Below are 19,637 nucleotides of genomic sequence, written 5' to 3'. Positions count from 1 at the left end.
TTTCTCCTCTTTACCCCCACCTCCCCAAGCCCTTAACACGTAACAAGGTAAAGCACTGGCCGTGGGTTTAGAAAAACCTAGAATTTGAAACATAGACTGTTAGAGTCTTCAGGAAACAGGGAGATGAAGGATCTAACCTCTCCCCAGTGCAAGGCCCCCATTCTTGTCATACCTTGAGGAGGGGACCTTTGTGCTCAACAGAACCCATCTCTGGTCAGAGCAGTAAGACTCCTTTTGCTTCTATATGGGGCAGAGAAACCTCTCAGGAAGGGCTTGCAAAAATTGGTAGGTGTCCTCCCCTTCATCTCTCTTCCAGGATTTACCTCCTTGCTCTTAGACATTGAGGTAGGACCTGGACATCTGCATTAGGTACCAGCTGAGAAGCTGAACGCTTGGGTGCCTGGGGGAAAGCGGAGATTAGGTATTTGGGTGTCCAGTGTGGGGTGTTGGCGGGGATGTGATCCAAATGGCTCCGGAACTTGATGCTGTTACAGAAAACACCCAAGCTGCCAATAGAACCAGAATCTTTTCACTGAGATCCACAAGGGCCGTGAGAAAGGCTGTCATTGGCCAGGCTCCCAGGCCACCCCACCAGGGGGAGAGGATGGGGTGCAAACCCCGCCCAAGCCCCAGGGGGATGGAGTTGGCACTGATGACTTCTGGTCAGCCCCAGGACTGCAGGGCAGGCCTTTCAAAGGGTGCGGGAGCGAAGAGGTCTTCGCCAGCCGCGCTCTGCTCCTCGGTGGCCAGCGCCTCCAGGGAACCTGGGTCAGAATAGAGTCTGGGTGGGAAGCAGACGTGGAACCGCAGTTACGGTGGAGGTGGAGGAAGATCCCAGAGAGCTTAAACCGCGAGGAGAGGCGCGGTAGCTTGGGGTCGAGCCCCATTTTAACCCCGCAGTTCCAGAGCTCCGCCCCGCCTGGCGCCCCGCGAGCCCGGAGCCGGGCGTCCTCTAGGAGCGGGCGCAGTGGGCCCCCGGCGCGGAGCTCCTCGTCCAGGGCCGCTTGCTCCATCAGCAGTGTCAAGGAAGGGTCTCCAGGGGAGGACAGGGATCGGCGGCCATGGCCGAGGCCGCGGAGCTGGAGGGGGCCCCCCTAGGTCCCCAGGGGCCGCTTGAGGCCGCGGTGCCTCTGGCAGAGAAACCTGGCGAGCCGGGGGCAGCGGGCGGGAGGGCGGAGCGGGAGGAGGCCAGCGAGGGCGCCGCGGAGGCGCCGAGGGGCGAGGGGGCGGGCGCAGCAGCGACGGTCGCGGTGAACCACGCAGAAGGCACCGATCCGGACGGAGCGCGCGCGAGCGAGCCGGAGCCGGGCGCGGACAGTGGCCCCGGGGCCGAGACTCAAGGCCCGAGGGCCGCGCAGGGCGAGGCGGAGGCCGAGGAGGGCGCCCCGGGGTGCGCGGAGGTCCCCCAGGGAGAGGAGGTGAGCGGCGCAGAGCAGGTGGAGGAGGCGAGCTCCGACCGCGGCACGCAGGGCGAGGCTTCGAGGGAGATTCAGGGGGATTCCGGGGAGACCGAGGTCCCTGGGGCAAAGGAGAAAGCGGAGCAAGGGCCAGAGGAGCCCGGAGGCGGCACGCCGGGGGCGCAGGGGGCCAGCATGGAAGCCGCGGGGCAGGCGGGAGGGGCGCTGGGGGCCGAGGGTGAACCCCGGGACGGAGGGGATCTCAGCTCCCAGCCCCAGGTCGAGCCCACCGAGGCCGCCGCGGCGGAGATTGGGGGGTGCGGCCCCGGGGAGCTTGCAGAGGAGCCTGGGGGTGCAGCGGCGGGCGCCGCCGCCGACGAGGCGGGGGCGACGGGGACAGAGGAGTCAGAGGAAGTGGCCCCCGGGGACTCGAGGGCGGAAGCTGTCGAGGACGGGGACCAGGGTGAACCCCAAGAGGAGATGGAGGAGGCCGAGGAGGAGAGGCGAGAGCGCGGCGCGGAGGTACCAGTGGAGCCGGTCGCAGCCGGGGCCGAGGAGGAGCCCCCAGACAGCAGCAGCGCGCGGGCAGAGGCGGCCGCGCCAACCCGGGCCGCGGAGCCGGAGCCCGAGCTCAGCAACCACCTGGCGGAGGAGGGCCGCGTCGAGGGTCGGGAGGAGACCGAGCGGGTGAATGGCGGAGGAGAGGATGGCGAGACGTCAGAGGAGGGGGCCCCGAGGCAGGAGCACGACATCACCCTCTTCGTGAAGGTAAGTTGAATCTAAGCGGTCCAGCTGTCCGGACTGTCGCTTCTGTTCACGGGAGGGACGCGGGACGGCCTGGGGGTCATGGAGAGTCTCACGAGCGTTTTGGGGACAGGATGGTTTGGGAACAAGAAGTTGGGTTAGGGGTGGTAGGGGGTAGTGCGGGTGCGGGTCCAGCATCCCACTGTCTTTTGTTCTGAAAATCCTAACTGGTCCTTCTAGTCTGGAGATTATTGAAGAATCAATTTTTAAAAAAGGTGATATGCCCTATTAATGTTCAAAGCAATTCATGCCAAAGGATTTCACTTGAAGTGAAAAAAAAAAAATGCGAACAGGTTGTAATGTGAGAAGTCTCCCCGGGACTCAACTTTCAGAGGCCCAGAGCTGGCCAGTGTTTTCAGCTCCCAAAAAGTATCCCTCCTTGGTATTTGGAATGCAAGTGGAAATTTATTTAAATATTATAATATTTGTTGAGCATTTTAACCTGTATTTTGGAAGAATACAAGATGCTGGTGACTTGAACATCATCTGCTTTTAAGTCATATTTCAACCCTGCTACAAATGGGAAGAAAGCAATGATTTTATTGAAGAATTTGTAGGACACCACTGAGGAACTTTTGCATTTAAAGAGGCCTTTCTACAAGACATCAAAGGTAAAGGACAAGGTCCAGTGGTAGCTCACAAACGGGGATCTTTGTTAAAAAAAAAAAAAAAAAAAAAAAGCCCTTTCTGAGGACCTTCGGGCGGACCAGGAAAGCAGCAGATAATAAGGTCAAGAATGTGCATTGCATGTTGAATTGTAATCCTTTCAAAATACTTTCAGGCTTATAGAAGCCAGTTAGGACCTAAAGGTCCTTGATGGGAATGTAAGCAAATTCTAATAAGCAAAAGGAGAAATATTTCCAAAGTGATTAACTTCAGAATTTCAAGAATTGTTTGGGGGGGCAAAGGGGTTAGGGAAGAGAGGGCATGCGTTTCTTCACTGGTTCAGGAAGGTGCTGTTCTGAGCATTTCTGAAGACCCTGGAGCATTTCAAGGTTAGGTGTTGGGATATAATCTAAGGGCATAGCCCATAGGAAGGCCCCTGGGAGCTGGATGTCTGCAGGGATGGGAAAGGGAACTGGGAGGGGAGGAGGAGGGTGGAGCTGGACACAGTGCCGCTGTGTGTAGATCTGCCCTTGATGTAAGCAGTTCCCCCTTACTCCATCTCATGGCAACCTGCTTCCAGCATATCTTTGCAGTTTCTTGTTATAATTTTGGAATACGTAACATCTTCCTCGTCTTCCTGCTTCCATTTCTCAGCTCTCCAGTCTAGGCCTTTGGTGATAGACAGTGAGCTGGGAAATGAGATCCGATCACTTTATTTCTAAAAGTAAAATTCTCCTGTTGTTTCTTGTAGACTTTAAGATGAGGCCACGGTCCTTAGCCAGGCCACAGACCACTCACGATGGCCTTCTGGCCTCTGTGCTATTGCTTGGGTTCCCCCCCCAACTGCCCGACTTTCTCACCCATGGTACCACCATGCCAGCCTATTGAACTAGTTATCATTCCTTGCGAGATCCACATTCTTGCCTGCCTGGAAATTTCACAGGTGCTGTATCCTCTGCCTGAGTCAAGTTTCTCCCCCCCCCCCGACCCCACTCCTTGCCTCCTTCCTGGTTGTCTGCTGTGTGTCTACATTCAGCACGGGCATCGTCTCCTCTGTGGCACCTTTGGCAGCCCTAGTTGAAGGTCCCTTCACATGATGCATGTTTTACCTCTTCCCTTGACTGTGTGAGATCCATTTTCTATCCTCTATGTGGAGCACAGGCTTGGAGCATGATGAAGGTTTGAATGGGTGGCTGCCTACCCAGGTAGTATATACTGTGGACATTAGAGCCAGTGGGATCAAATTCTGGCTCTGCTGCTTTCTTGCAGGGTGACCTTAGGCAAGCTACGTAACCTTTCTGTGCCTTTGTTGCTTATGGATAAAATGGGGATAGTCATAGTACCTACCCCACAAGGTTGTTATGGGGATTCAAGAATTTGATTATGTAAAGCACTTAGAAAGGCACCTGGCTTGAAATAAGCATTGTATAATTGTGCATTCTTGTTCTATCTGCTCAGCTCCAACAAATGTCCATTGGATTTTGCACAGAAACAATCCCCTTGCCCATTTCATCCCTGCCTCTTTTTATTTTTTTAAGCTTTTATTTACTTATTTGTTGGGGGCGGTGGGAGAGAGGGAGAGAGAAAGTACAAGTAGGGGAAGGGGAAGAGGCAGAGGGAGAAGCAGGATCCTTGCTGAGCAGGGAACCCAAAGCAGGACTGAGGCTTAACTGCCTGAGCCACCCAGGTGCCCTCCCTTCTTTATTAAGGGAAGATCTCTCTAGGTACCTAATTACTCCATTCTCTGAGGATAGGCACGTTATGAAAAGTAAAAATAAGTTTCTTTGTTGTTGTTGTTTTCTCAGTTCCTGCTCAGGAGTAGTTTGTGTGGGCAGAGGCAAGGGGCTTGTCATGGACAGCTTTCCAGAATGTTTCGTTCTGACATGATCATCCTGGTTCTCAGTTGCCTGCTCCCACCCCATCTTTTTTTTTTTTTTCCCCTTTAAGAAAACAGATCTCTAAACAGGGAGATTGGTCTTGAAGCAACTGCTACTTGATATAAGATCTGAGGATCAGTTAAGATGTGCCTTGTAGGATTGTTAAGGCACTTCACTTTCTCTTTATCCTACAAATCATTACCCTTAAAAAACAAAAAAGACCCCAATGCAGAAATCAAGCAAAACCCTTTAGACACTTCTACCTTTTGAGTTCGTAATACTTGATTTAAAATCCTTAAATTAGTCTAAAATAGGATTTCTTTGCCAGATTTAGCTTTCTTGAGGTTCCTTCTTTGGGCTCCACTGAGTTTAGACCGCACTGCGTAGTCAACATCTGAACTCCTGGGTTTTGTAAACATGTCAAATTTTTCTGTGCCATCACTGGAATGCAGAATTCACAGATTTGTTCTTTAAGGAGAAGTACCACAAACATTCCAAACATTCCCCTCGCTTTCATCTGACAGTTTAGTAAACGTGGTTGTAATTAGCCCATATTTTATTTGTCAATTTTTAACTTTTACATTTCCCCATATTTTTAAAAATAAATATATCAGCTGCAAATATACCACAAAGTGATGACTGATGACCCAGTGACAGGTGCACATCAAATCTGCTTCTACTTTTAGCCACCTGGTAGTTTATATACTCCATCTTTGTGGAAGTTTATATACTTCATATACTATACTTTGTGGTAGTTTATATACTCCATCTTACTAATTTGACATTTTGTTTTATTCTGTAAGCATGCAAGAATGTATTCTTGAAAAAGAGCCAAGAACATATGGAACGGACCAAGGAAAACTTCCCTGAATTATTGTATGGTAAATTAATTGCTGATCATGGTAATTCTTACTTTTGTTTTTTTACGAAGAAGTGTTAATTATTTGTCATCAAATTATAGGGTAACCCTGAAGCATATTTAGTAAGAAAGTTCCCTTTCTTCTTTACTCATAACAAAGGGTTACAATGTAATAACATACTAACATAACAATAACAAACGACAAACAAAATACTGACAACAAAGGATAAGGTAGGAACTTCACCAGCTGTGGGGCTTTAGTTACTAAGGAAGTCTTGCTTACAAATTTGGTGTTTCTAATCCAATAGTACCTGGCAATTGTGTATATTTAAGGTAAGGTCTAGGGGTGGGGCTGTCTAAGATGGATTTCCTGGCAAATTTCACATAACCTAAAAACCTCAATGTGACCAATGAACAGTCCTGGGCCAGAGTCTAAGAGTTTCTTAAACCAGGTTTTGGACACCATATATTTAACACGTAGCTACTGTGGAGCTTGGAAACTTGCATTTGCCATCACATTTGGGTCTCTCAATAGGTGGAATTGGAGATGGAACAAAGTCCAACTCAAGAAGGACTTGACCTCTGAATAGACATTGTCACTGAGAACTGCCCCCCAACATAAATGAGTACATACATGGAGCCAGCCGAGCAGTGCCACACCATGTGGCCATGGCAACTTGGGAAGGATAGGTGTGTGTCCAGGAACAGCAGCTGAGAAACTCGTGGTAGACCAGTTGGCTGCAGCAATCCATGCACCTTTCTTAAGGAGAGAACATGTTGAGACTGTTCTGTGGGGGCTCAGTGCCCGAGGAGCTTGAAAGGGAGCTGCTATTTTCATACTCTGACCCTGTGCTCTGAAGGGAAATGAGCAAAGATGCATTTCTATGACTTTACCTCTCCCTCCAAAATATTATTTGTTATTTGTTTCTTGAGTGTCTTACACAACTTGCTTACAAACACATTTTTCAAATTTAAATTCAATTAGCCAACTTACAGTACATCAGTATTTTCAGATGTAGTGTTCAGTAATTCATCAGTTGAGTATAATACCCAGTGCTCATCACATCTTGTGCCCTCCTTAATGCCCATCACCCAGTTACCCCATCCCCCTACCCACCTCCCCTCCAGCATCCCTCAGTTTGTTTCCTAGAGTTAAGAGGTTCTCATGGTTTGTCTCTCTCTCTGATGACTTCCCATTCAGTTTTCCCTCCCTTCCCCTATGATCCTCTTCCACATGTAAGTACCGGATGATAATTGTCTTTCTAATGATTGATTTCATTCACCATAATACCCTCCGGTTCTATCCAGGTTGATGTAAGTGAGAAGTATTCATCTTTTCTTATGGCTGAGCTTACAAACTCATTTATGAAATCAGTGGAGTTAGTTGGGGTAGAAACTGGAGGAAACACTGGGGGGAAACACATGCTCACTGGGGATCATGGTCCCTCTCCCCATGCTGAATGAGATCCATGTCACAATAGCTTCTTCACATCATGTCCTCCTCACCTGGCATGGCGGTGGGCTTGTTCTCAGCTCTCAGTCAGTGCTTTTGGTAATGATAGGTAAATAGCCGAATGGATGCATAGTCCAAGGTGACTCAGCTAGTGAGAAGCTGGACACAAAACCATTTCCCACCAACCCAGTCTGGCGTCCCTTCTGAAAGATCCAGAGTCATTCTCCTCTATGAAGACATCTTGGTAACAGGGCTGCAAGATGCTGGACTTCCCTCAGGGCCGTGGGAATTTGTGGCTCTGCTTTGCTGGGTACACATATGCCATAGCTCTTGCCCCTCACTGTTGCTGACAGGCCGTGTGCTCTGGACTCTTCAGATGTCTTTTTTGGTGAGTGATCATGCTTCACCCGCAGCCTGAGGTCCTCCTTCTCACAGTGGGTCTCCTTTATAGCTTTGATTTCTCAAGGTCAGCTGCTTTCTAGGAGTCCTCTCAGATATCCTACTTCCCTGAGTATCTAGAGATCTGTAAGATACCTTCAGAAACAGCACACTGGATCCTTAGAGCAGGTAAATTTACCCTTTAGTTTCATATACATAGAAAAATAAAATCTAGACTTTGACGGAATGTATCAAGGACAAAGCTCTGGGCCATGGTTTAGGCTCAAGTGGGTCACAGAACTGTAGATTAGTCTGTTAACTTAGCCCATGTGGATTTATCACCTCCTACGTGTTGACTCTGTGCTAGAGTTTGTGTACCCAATGTCAAGCAAGACAGACAGGGTTCGTGCCTTCATATTTTTAAAATATTTATTTATTTATTTGACAGAGATCATAAGTAAGCAGAGAGGCAGGCAGAGAGAGAGGAGGAAGCAGGCTCCCCACAGAGCAGAGAGCCCAATGTGGGGCTTGATCCCAGGATGCTGGAATCATGACCTGAGCTGAACGCAGAGGCTTTAACCCACTGAGCCACTCAGGTGCCCCTAGACAACTTCTAAAGACATCAGTGTGTCTTTTGGCAACCCATTCTCCTCCCCACAGGGAGACGGTGTCTAATTCCATTTTCAGCTGGAGTCTTCAAAGCCTAAAATATTTATTGTTGGGCCCTTTAAGACAAGATTTGCTGACCCATAGCTTAAATTTCCCGTGATTCATGACCTGGGACTAGATACTCTGCCTCTGGCACAAAATTGAAGTTTTATTTAGCGAGGAAGAAGGGGAATGACTATTGAGTAAAGAATCAGCAGTATCTACAACAGTGAAAAATATTTAAGACACTATACATCTTATACATATTGTTAGAAATGTTATTTTTCTGTGAAGTCCCTAATCTTGATTTAAGTGAGATTGAAATAAAACAGAGATTATAAATATAAAAACATACAATGCAATGCAACATAATGAAAGGACAAGGAAGTCTTTTTCTACCCCTGAGGTCCAGCCTTTCAGTTTTTCTTCCTGGAGACAGCCACTGAATATCTTTCCAGAGATATTCTGTGCGTATGCAAGCTTATATGTAAATATTCTCACTGTATTAGTTATCTAACACTGTATAATAAGTTACTCTAAGACTTAGCAATCTAAAACAACAAATATTTGTTATTCACAGTTTCTCTGTGTCAGGAATTTGGGATCAGTTTAGTTGGGTAGTTCTGGCTCATAAGTTTGCAGTGAAGATGTTGGCAGGGCTGTGGTCTCATCTGAAGGATTGGTTGGGGTGGTGGGGTGGCTGACTCACATGTCTGTTGGCAAGAAGCTCATTTCCTCATCATTTGGGGTTCTCTTCCTGTGCTGCTTTGATGTGCTCACAACATGGTGTCTGGCTTTCCCCAGAGCATGGGTCCAAGAGAGAAGAAACCACAACTGTCACTTCTGGTCTTATTTTATTCATTAAGTCCAATACTTAAGGAGATCAAAATTAAACTCCACGTTTTAAAGGGAAAGTCAAATGATTTGTGGATGTATTTTTAAAAAATACCACACCCACCTTTTTTTTTTTTCCATAAAAAGTAGTACACTGGGTTACATCTTGCTTTCTTTACTTAGTAAAGAAATAGTATATCATTCTGTGTTAATACCTATAGTTCTATTAAATTCTTGTCAAAACTTCCATAGTTCTCTAGTAATGGGTATACTCTATAGTCAGTTTCCACAGGTGGATGTTTGGGTGATTTCCACTTTTGTATCATAAACCGTGCTGTAGTGGATATCCCTCCACAGATGTGTAATCACGTATGGTAGCTCAGTTCTTAGAAATGACATTAATACAGGAAAGGATGTGCCTGTTTAAGATTTTGATAATCTTTACCAAATTTCCTCTTCAGAGGTTTCACCACATAATGTCCTCCTAACACAATATGGAGGCCATGTTTATTTTCCCAACCTTCCCTCCTCAGAGTTTTCTCAAACTTTTTGAAGCTGAGAGGTGAAAAATGATACCCATCGTCATTTAATTCACATCTCTTTCGGTGTACTTTTATAGCTCCAACAACTATTGATACCATTTTTCCATGAGCAGCTTGCTTATGTCCTTTGCCCATTTTTCAAATCTATGTTTGGCCTTATTCTTCCTGATTTTTATATTAAGGAAATTAGACCATTGTCTGTGATGTGGGTTGGATATATTTTATGGGACTATTTTGACTATTTGTACTGGAGTAATTCATCCTTTTAGTCTTAGTAACTTCTTGGAATTGATGCATGGGAAAACCAAGCTAAGGCTGTGACAGACCTCTTCAAATCTTCAACTTCATTTACTAGGATCTTTAAATGTTCTGTTTTATCTTCCATTCTATCACTTCTTGAGTCCTGAGGGATCAGATATTTCGAATCTTGCCTTTCTCCTTTTCTTTTTAATTAGCAGGTTATATTTTATCTAGCGCATGCCCTCGGAAAACTACATTCTTTCTCACATGGTAAGAATTCCTATTCAAAACAAGGTTTAAAATACATAGATCGCAGGATCATTTCATGCCACACTGCTCCATGTGAACGGGTACGATACATCACTTTGATTGTGGCATGCCATCTACTGGGATGGACTTGAATCCCACAAATAAAAAACCATAGTGAAAAGAAATCAAATGTGGTGCAGTGATATCAAAATAGGGTTTCTGAGGTTGTCTCCTAGCCAGATGTTCTATTTATGCTCCCATCTGTTGAAAGAATTGACTAAAATTTATAGAGAATGATGACAAATCCTAGTTGTAGACATCTAGTGGATTGTGGAAGACTACCCAGAGCTTATGTTTAATTAGTGGGAGGAACTGAAATACTCAAATACCAAAGACCATTCAGAGAGATACTTTGGAAGCATCTCAGAGCCCATAGCCCTATGGGCAAGAGTTGATATATACTTATTCAGTCTGAGAGGGTAAGTCTAATTTGATATGTGTGTGTATGAAATCATCAGATTAGAAATAGTTTCTAAGTCCAGATTTTTACTGGGTTTATGTACTCTACCCCCAACTCACTGTGTCTTCTCCCTTTGGGCTTGGTTGGCCACATGAACGTTGAGGCTCTTGCTGGGGGGAGAAGTAAAAGCGGATTTTCTATCTTCCGAACTCCTGAGTGGTATTTTGGACCCAAGTGGCTATTTAAAGCAAATATTTTGAGTGCCTGCCAAGTATCAGACATTGTGCCTGGGGCTGGTGTACAATAGCGATAAACAATGATGAACACAACCCTCACTTTTCTAGAGCTTTTGGCCTACAGAGTGATCCAGAAGGAAATGGCTAGAGTGCAGTTTGAGGAAGGGGAGCTTGGTGGGAGGGTGGTTTGCTGGAATAGGTGGGAGGTGTAGGATGGCAGGCTGCACAACGAGCCTGAAAGGGGGGGAGGGGATCTAGCCTGTAGGTCTCTGACAGCCTGGGCTTCTCCACCCTTCTCCCTTCCCTTTGGAAGATTGTGCCATGCACAATGGATGGGAAAGAATGAGCAATGTACAAGCATGTCTACTGCATCAGGTAATAAGAATTGGGTGGTCAGTTTTAATGATGCATTTTTTGCAGAATGTAAATTTTATAATCTCATAAATTCTTTCCATCTAAGTTAGCAATGCCCCATGCATCATCATATTGCATTCACAGACCTTGGCTTGAATCTGAACACAGTAACTGAACAGCTGTTAAAGGTCCAAGCATGTTGCACATTGTTTTTGGCTTTCTGTTTCTATGGTGGAGCTGTGGTAAGGAATACAGTAGAAGAACAAAAAATGGGGGAGGTAGACACAGGTCACTCAGTGGTGTTCAGCTGGTAGATGGGTCCATCTGAGGGGTTCAAGGCAGCTTCTTGCATCTTTCTAGGGTCTCAGCAGCGTGGCTGGAAGGCTGGGCTCAGCTGGGCTCAGCTGGGGTTGTCAGAGGGAGGACCTACACGAAGACCCTCCAGCTGGTGGCCTCATGAGGGTCAGTGAACAAGGCAGAAGCTGCATAGCTTTTTATAGTGAAAACCACACAGCTCCAATGTTTGTCTCTAGATCCAGCTCTTTATTAACTTGAACTGGTTTAAGAACATTTTAGCAGTGCCTCAAAGCCATGGAGTTATGTCATTTATACCCAGGGATGGGCAGAATGGCGTCTCTGTGACATTTTCTACAGCTAATGTCAATATGTGGAGAGCAATGGAGCAATCTTGTTTTATTGCTGCTGTTTAGGACAGTCATAATATCATGCTTAAAGTGGCAGTTAACAAAAAGTAAGTGTCCCTCATTTCTGATGTGTTAATGCTTCCGGGTTTTCTTCAGCATCAGATTCTCTGCAGAGTTAAATGACACAAAGAAGCCATTGAGTTGTTACCCAGAACTTTATCCAATCTGACCATGAGTGCGGACAGAGTCACAGGCATTCCCTCCTGAAGCTCAAACAAAGGGAACCAAGTTGGGGTGGAGATTAAGTCGGTCCAAGAGTCGTCGAACTCACTGCCTCCCTGACCCAAAGGCACCCCCCAAAAGTGTTAATTTCCCTCATTTAGGAAGAAAGCCTCCTGTCCCTGGATCTCCAAACCAATAATGCTTTTGTTCTGCACAGACTTTAAAGCCCGTGAGGCCTGCAATGTGCGGAGTGTGTCAGACGCGCTGTGGCTGTATCTGAAGGGCCTCATCAGAACTCTTACAATGACCGCCTGCCCTGAGTCCTCTCCCCCCACCCGCTGCGGCCAGGGCTGGGGCTGGGGCACCCAGGGGTCTCTTTCTCCTGGACCGCAGCATCCTAAGCCCCCAACAAGGTTAGAAAAACACAAAGATAAAGCCTGGGGCAGAATGGGTCTGGGCTTTCTCCTCCCACAGGGGCTGGCCATCCCTTCAGGAGAGAGTCCTGCAGGCCAGAAGGCAGAATCGTCCAGCTTTGTGAATGGGGACCCAAGTCTATTGTGTCTCTGGGACCACACAGGATCCGCACACTTGGAAACAAACAAAACAAAAAGGGTCCCTGGGGCGAGTCTCTACTTAATTGGCACGGAATTTCTTCTTCATAAGAATAAATGGCTGCTTTGTAGAGAGGACAGAGAAATGACTCTAGAAAGGGTACATGGAGTGACCCAGATGTCAGCTTTAGGCCCTCCTTGCCCACGTGTTGTAATTACAGTAATTATATAGTATTGACCTTTGCTGTAGGAAATGCCACAGAGATGCCGTCCTGCCCATCCTGGATATAAAAGACGTAACTCCACGGCTTTGAAGCACTGCTAAAATGTTCTTAAACCAGTTCAGGTTAGGAAAGAGCTGAGTCTAGACACAAATGATTGGAGCATTTCCTCACACCCTGAAATCCCATGATGGTGGGGTGGGTTAAAGGTGGCTGCAAGTTCTTTGACCCTCCTTCCATTGGGAAATGGGGTCTCTGAGTCTCTCTCCTCTCTCCAAATCTGGCCAGACCCCTGTGACTGGCTGTACCCCAGTAGAATATGGTTCACTATAAAAGGCTATGTAGCTTCTGCCTTGTTCACTGACCCTCTTGAGGCCACCAGCTGGAGGGGCTCCACGTAGGTGTTCTCTTCGACAACCCCAGCTGAGCCCAGCTGAGCCCAGCCTTCTGGCCATGCTGCCAAGACCCTAGACAAGAGCATGAAATGACCTTGAACCCCTCCGATGGGCCCATCCACCAGCTGAACACCACTGAGTGACCTTTATCAATGCCACGTGGAACAGAAGGGTCACCGAGTTGAAGACCTTGTCCTGATTCCTGACTGATGAAATCACGAGACATAAAAAAGCAGCACTCCCTGCTACATTTGGGGTAATTTGTTACTTGGCAGCAGGTAACTGGGAGGTGTGGCTTGTGTCTCTTCTCAGCTGGTGAAATCTGGGTGGGTCGAAAGACAGCCATGGTGAGAGGCATGGAGGGCTTTAAGGCCAGTCGAGGAGTAGGCAGGGCAAAGAATTAAGGCTCCCTGTGGCTGGTTCCTCTGTTTGCTGCATGGATGTTTTTCCCTCTGCGGTCACTGTAGGGACTGGAATATTCTTAGCCATTCAAGAACGCAAACCACCAGGGTATATAAAAACAGGCTGCATTATTAAGCAGGCTTTCCAGAACAAGATGTTCTTTTGTTGTAATAATTCCTTGTGAGAATTTTACAAGGAAATAAGCTTTTCATGTCTGTGTAAAAGGTTCAGTTGGTATCAGGCCATATTATTAAATAAGGATTAAAAATAGCCCTGGAGTTTTTAAAGCGTAATTCATATATGAGGATAAGTAGTAAGTTCCATTTTGTTTGTCGGTGTACTTCTTATGACTTAATTCCACCTACTGTGACAATGAATACTAACGCAGCTAAGCCTCTGGCTGGAATTTAAAGCTAAGAGCAGTTCGATTCAGTGATTAAGTTCGGTTGGGGGGCGGGACTGGGGGGCGGTGTGTCAATCACCTAATCCATCTAATAATACACTGATTGTCATGATAGTTGAAAAGAATAAATACTATACATAACTTGGGAATGTATCCGGGATGAAGGGGCTTTTTGAAAGGTTCAGATTATGTTTCAAAGTTTCAAGATCTAAAATATATTTCTCAGGATCTAAGTATAATGATGACTTACAATGTTCTTAAGTTCTAAGTGTATGGAAGAGGGAGAAGCACTTTTCAATATATATATATTTTCAAGGTATATGTAAATATACATTTATTTTTATAACAAATATTTACTTTTAATATTATATTATTTTATATAATTATATAATAAATATATTTATTTTCTATTACATTTATATATAATAAATACATATTTATTATATAAATAAATAAATAATATTTATTTATTTTTTGCAGCCTGGAGTGAAGAACTTCTTAAACACAGTATATTAATAAAGTGCAGGCAACGGGCCCATCTCGCCACTTCCCTGGGGACAGGCAGCCGAAACCATTGGTTGGTTGGGCAAAGTCAATCTTGAAAGCGTTATCAATAGTGCAGGCTTGTATTTATTTGTGAAAAAAAAAAAAAAAAAAAAAAACCACTCAGGAGTGCCTGGCTGGCTCAGTCGTTAAGGGTCTGCCTTCGGCTCGGGCTATGATCCCAGGGTCCTGGGGTTGAGCCCCGCATCCTGCTCCCTGCTTGTTGGGGAGCCTGCTTCTCTCTCTCCCTCTCCCTCTGCTTGTGTTCCCTCTCTTGCTGTCAAATAAATAAAATATGAACACACACATACACACATTCTCAATGTTTCTTTTCTAAAGTAGGCCTTGCTGCACTTATGATATACATTTTTCCTCCATGGGCTTTTAAGAAGCAGGACACATAATCTTTGTGTCATGGGATTTGCTAGTATAACAATAAACTACCAACAAAGATCCGAAAACGAGGGTCTTAACGGCCTTTCTCTTCAGTCCTCAGAGGTGTGGGGAGAGAGAGTCTTCAATCCTTTGGCTCCGCTTCTGCAAGGAACCTTACTTCTGTCCTAGGGTTTGTGGACCGCCGCGGTCCTCGCTGATCACCTCGCTGCCGCTAGAGGGCAGAAGTGGGAAGGCACAAGCCAAGACGATGGGCCGGAAGGGTAGTTTCCTGGCCGGTTAGCAGTTCCCTCTGCCTTGGGAAAAGTTAAAGACCAGAAACCTTGCAGATGGTCTCTACTGCACAGTAGTCATGGCGATGATACAGCTGGAATCTTTGCAGTCATTGGCCTCTTGCCTGCAAGCAGCTGATACAGCCCTTCCTATTGACCTTGGCAGTTACCTTGGCCCCGTAATCCGCGGTGATAGCAGGAGTCCAGCAGGGCAGGGTCTGGCTTTCTGCTCTGCTCCCCGTGGGCCCTCCTCCCCTCCCATCTGCAGGTGGTCTGCTCCACCGCCCCACGTTGCATGGCTCCGTTCTCACCAAGAGGTGGGGGAAGGAAGTGCGGATTCTCCTTTGCTGTCACACGCCCTGCAGGAAGACGGGAGATGGTGATGCTGAGATCAGAAAAGCTTGCACGGAACTGCCGGCAGCAAAATCATCAGGCCCCAGCAAAGGGCTCGTCCTGTGAATGAGACGCAGTAAGACTGGTTACCCTCAATTGAAGGGAGTCTGGAAAATAGAAATTCTGGCATTGGAGCCGGGATATCAGATTCTGAGGGCTGCAGGGTCAGAACCCCCCCAACGAAAGCAAGCAGCGTGCCTACTTCCCTTGCACCTTACAGACGAAATGAGGCGAGAGCTTAGTGTGTTAGGGACTGGCACTCTCTCTCTCACATTTCTGTTGGTTTTCGCTCATGTTTGTCTCTGTCCCCCGCTGAAGAGGTTTATATATCTTTTAGAACACTATATCTTTCACAGGATACTCCTTCCCCAATTATGCAGTGGGTTGGGCATTTCTGTTCAGGTTGTTCCATTAGTTCCTGGCAAAGAAAATAACCTTCTGTTGTATCATTGTTTCTGTGGGAAAATCAGTCAATATATCAATTCAACTCACATCATCTTTCCCAGGAATGAGGTTTCCTTTTTAAGAATGTCCTTCCCTCTAAAAGGTATCAGTGACTCTTATTTCAGTAACGGATTTTTTTTTTAAACGTGTAGTCCAGATTTTCAGAACTATAAGCCTGTGGTATACCCTATTCTGATGAATCAGGTTGATTAGCTATTCAAGGTTTGCAGAGTATTATTAAGTTGTGACTTTCTGCACCGATAGCATCTGAATAAAAATGGAAAGAGTTAAAAATCCCCTGAAATTATTCAACTTATTCCTCAAGAATAATGTGTGACGTGAGTTTAGAGCTTTGGATTTCCCCTACACTACCCTTCGTAGGTGGAATTCCAGAATGTTCTCCCCACAATGGGTATCCAAAACTAGGTTGGAAGTAGGAGTCAAGGAAGCAGTACTTCAGAAGCTGATCCTACCCTGGTTGGGTCTCTCTTCTCTCCCCATTGCTACTGTCCACTAGACCTTGAGGACGTGTTGACAAATTAAAGACCCTGAATGCTTCTGTTCAGCACTGTGGTGGGTGCTAACCATCAATGTGGACACTGCTGCTGTAAACATTGAGGGTGCAGAAGACCCTTTTGATCACTACATTTGTATCTTCGGGGTAAATACCCAGTAGTACAATTGCTGGGTCATAGGGTAGCTCTATTCTCAACTGTTTGAGGAACCTCCATGCTGTTTTCCAGAGTGGCTACACCAGCTTGCATTCCCCCCAACAGTGTAGGAGGAGTTCCCTTTTCTCTGCCTTCTTGACAACATCTGTTTTTTTCTGAGTTGTTAATTTTAGCCATTTTGACAAGTATGAGGTGGTATCTCATTGTGGTTTTGATTTGTATTTTCCTGATGCCAAGTGAGGTTGAACACTTTTTTCATGTGTCTGTTGGCCATTTGTAGGTTTTTGACAAAATGTCTGTTTATGTCTTCTGCCCATTTCTTGATTAGATTATTTGTTCTTTGGGTGCTGAGTTTGTTCTTTATAGATTTTGGATACTAGCCTTTTTATCTGATAAGACATTTGGAAACATCTTCTCCCATTCTGTAGCTTGTCTTTTGGTTTTGTTGACTTTTTCATTTGCTGTGCAAAAGCTTTTTATCCTGAAGTCCCATAGCTCATTTTTGCCTTTGTTTCGCTTGCCTTTGGAGACATGTCTAGTAAGAAGTTGCTGTGGCCAAGGTCACAGAGGTTGCTGCCTGTGTTCTCCTCTAGGATTTGGATGGATTCCTCTCTCACATTTAGGTCATTCATCCATTTTGAGTCTATTTTTGTGTATGGTGTAAGGAAATGGTCCAGTTTCCTTCTTCTGCCTGTGACTGTCCAGTTTTCCTTGGGGCACTTTTATAAAGTTGCCTTGTGAGGGCAGGGGCGGGACAGCTCCAGGTGGTTCAGAGCAAGAGCAAAGTGCACACTCTGTTGTCCCTCCCTTGCCTGAGGGACCAGTTTCCTGCCCTCCCCTCTCTAAAGTACTTGTCCTCCTTATTTCTTCTGCATGGGAGAGGGGAGAGCCGAGAGAATGGTCTCCACTGCTGGATCCTCTACCTCCACTTTGGTTTCCCACCCATCTAGTGGTCACGGTCAGACCCACTCTTGGGGAGAAGTTGTCAGTACTCAACATGGGACCCAACACTGGAGTGTTGCAGGAAGGCGGCTCTCTGCAGAGAAGCCCAAGTTAATTGGTGTTAGCAGGGATTTCGCTGAAGAGGAATGGTTTTCCTTTGGGGATTGGGAGGTGGTGCAAAATAAAACCAGAGAGCACTTCCAAGGTCTTTATGTTTCAAAGCACAGAGCTTGCATGGCATCATCCATTCTGAGTATTATTTTTTATGATCATTTTCTGCCAATCCTCATTTCAGGGCCAATTTCTTCTATGGAAGGTGCTCTTGCAAGCTTCTCATTTGGTGCACTGAGGGGTCTGAAGTTCTTCCTTTTTATGAGAACTGTTGGGGGAGGGGATTGATGTTGGTGTCCCTCAGAGTTGCTCGGCACCACTCCAGGGGCACTAAACCCCCAGGATAGATGGGAGTATTGCTGTCCATGGCCCTTTCTGAGGGTTGTGGCTACTGGAGTTTGTTCTTTTGGCTTCACTTCCCTGGGTTTGGCAAAACCTTTCAGACTGGTCAGTTTGTGGGCTGTGACGTTTCTCTAGTGCTTTCTGATGTTTGATTCACCTTCAGTGCAGCGTAAAATGATGCTTCTTGGTCTCCCTTTGCCCTCCAAACAGATGCCCGCATTCCCTTGGAGCAGCCACCCGGATTCTGGCTCTGCACTCATGGGGCAAGCTTCTGCTTCCTTCTTCCTACAGAAGACTGTCCCCTTCCTTCCTATAAATGGATCACAGGAGCTTGTCCCGGGTTCTTGTGGGGGGGCATCTGGACCCTTGCATGCTCCCAAAGGACAGACCTGGGGGCTGGAGCAGGGCAAGGGGCTTCTTTGATCCTGCTCAAGCTTACAATGCATGGGGTGGCACATGCCTGGATGTCCGGGTGCCCAGGATCAACCTCTGGTTGATGCGTGGCATCCCCCCGAATCACAGCCAGATCATCTTCTCATTCTGTAGTCCTCCTGAAGGGGCAAACATTTGTCTTTCCCTGTATAGTTCATGAGCTGGAGGCACACTAGTGTGCAGTATCTGCAAGTTATTCTCTGCAAATAGGAGGATTTTGTTGCCTCCCTTTCTGAATTCCAGTTTCCCAAGCCTTACTTTGGCTTTCAACATAAAACCAAAATATAGCAATTCTTTTTTTTTTTTTTTAAGATTTTATTTCTTTATTTGAGAAAGGGAGAGGGATTGAGAGAACATGGGCCGGGAGAGAGGGGAGAAGGAGAAGCAGACTCCTTGCTGACCAGGGAGCCCAACTTGAGGCTCAATCTCAGGACCCCAGGATCATGATTTGAGCCAAAGGCAGACGCTTAACAGACTGAGCCACCCAGGCATCCCGAAATACAGCAATTCTTAAGGAACTGGACTTGCCTAGTTTGGATTTAGGACAATACATGAACATCTTTAGAAAAGTCCAGCCTCTCCTCTTGCGTCTGCATGTCTGTCTCCATGGGACAGATGAAGTGACTCATCACCCTGACATCGGATTTCTGCAGCCACAGTATGGTTTGCAACAAATTAGGGACATCGGTTTCCTGCCCGCTGACCATAACTGCCCCTTTTAAAAACAGGAGGCTTGGAAGGGTTTGCTCCTTGACGGGTTTGTGGACAACTCTGTGACGCTGATCTCTGGGGTCACTGTCTCTTTTGAGCTAAAGAGTCAGGGTTAGGGAATCCTGAAATAGTAGAGGCCCCTCCTTCTCTTTTCCCAGGGGTGAGGGTGGGGAAGGAGTTACAATATTTGCCAAAAAAAGCATGTGGCACAGGAAAGACTTCCTTATAATAAAGCCAGGGCGTTAGCCATGGCCTTGGCCAGCCCATTTGGTGTTTCTGCTTGTCTGGAGCGCAGCTGATCCCCTTGGCCTGAGGCCACCTGCCTTCCCTGTTGCATGGGTCAGGCCGGGGCATAGAATATAGTCCTAAAGACGAATAAAACCTCCAGATAATTCTGTAATGTCTGAGTCCCCAAATCTCCCTGTATAAATTGTGAATAACTGCAGATCGGTACTGCGTGTCTCTCTTCCCTGACAGAGAACTTCCAAGTTTGGCACATTTATTTTCCATAATCTAGGAATCCCTGAGCTTGCAAGGAACTCATCAGAGTCTGCAAGGAAAGGCAAAATAAAATCTAATCGTTACAACTGGAGTCCTTACCTTCTCAA

At 46.5% G+C, this 19,637-nt stretch overlaps 1 protein-coding gene across 2 annotated transcripts in view; it reads left to right on the top strand.

The window, feature by feature from the left end:
- The first annotated feature begins 1,061 nt into the window (after nt 1-1,061).
- The window catches only part of CLIC6 (chloride intracellular channel 6), a 44,954-nt gene continuing 26,378 nt past the window's right edge, over nt 1,062-19,637 (top strand). The window contains exon 1 of one of the 2 annotated variants that reach the window (XM_044250972.1): nt 1,062-2,165. In XM_044250972.1, the coding sequence (XP_044106907.1) occupies nt 1,062-2,165 (1,104 nt within the window). Of the gene's footprint in view, nt 2,166-2,441; nt 2,813-19,637 lie in introns of those variants that run through there. The other variant, XM_044250973.1, reaches the window with a different exon arrangement.

The sequence above is a fragment of the Neovison vison genome, chromosome 6 (assembly GCF_020171115.1).
Source record: "Neovison vison isolate M4711 chromosome 6, ASM_NN_V1, whole genome shotgun sequence".
Classification (NCBI taxonomy): Eukaryota; Metazoa; Chordata; class Mammalia; order Carnivora; family Mustelidae; genus Neogale; species Neogale vison.
This window is presented reverse-complemented; position numbering and strand designations above follow the sequence as displayed.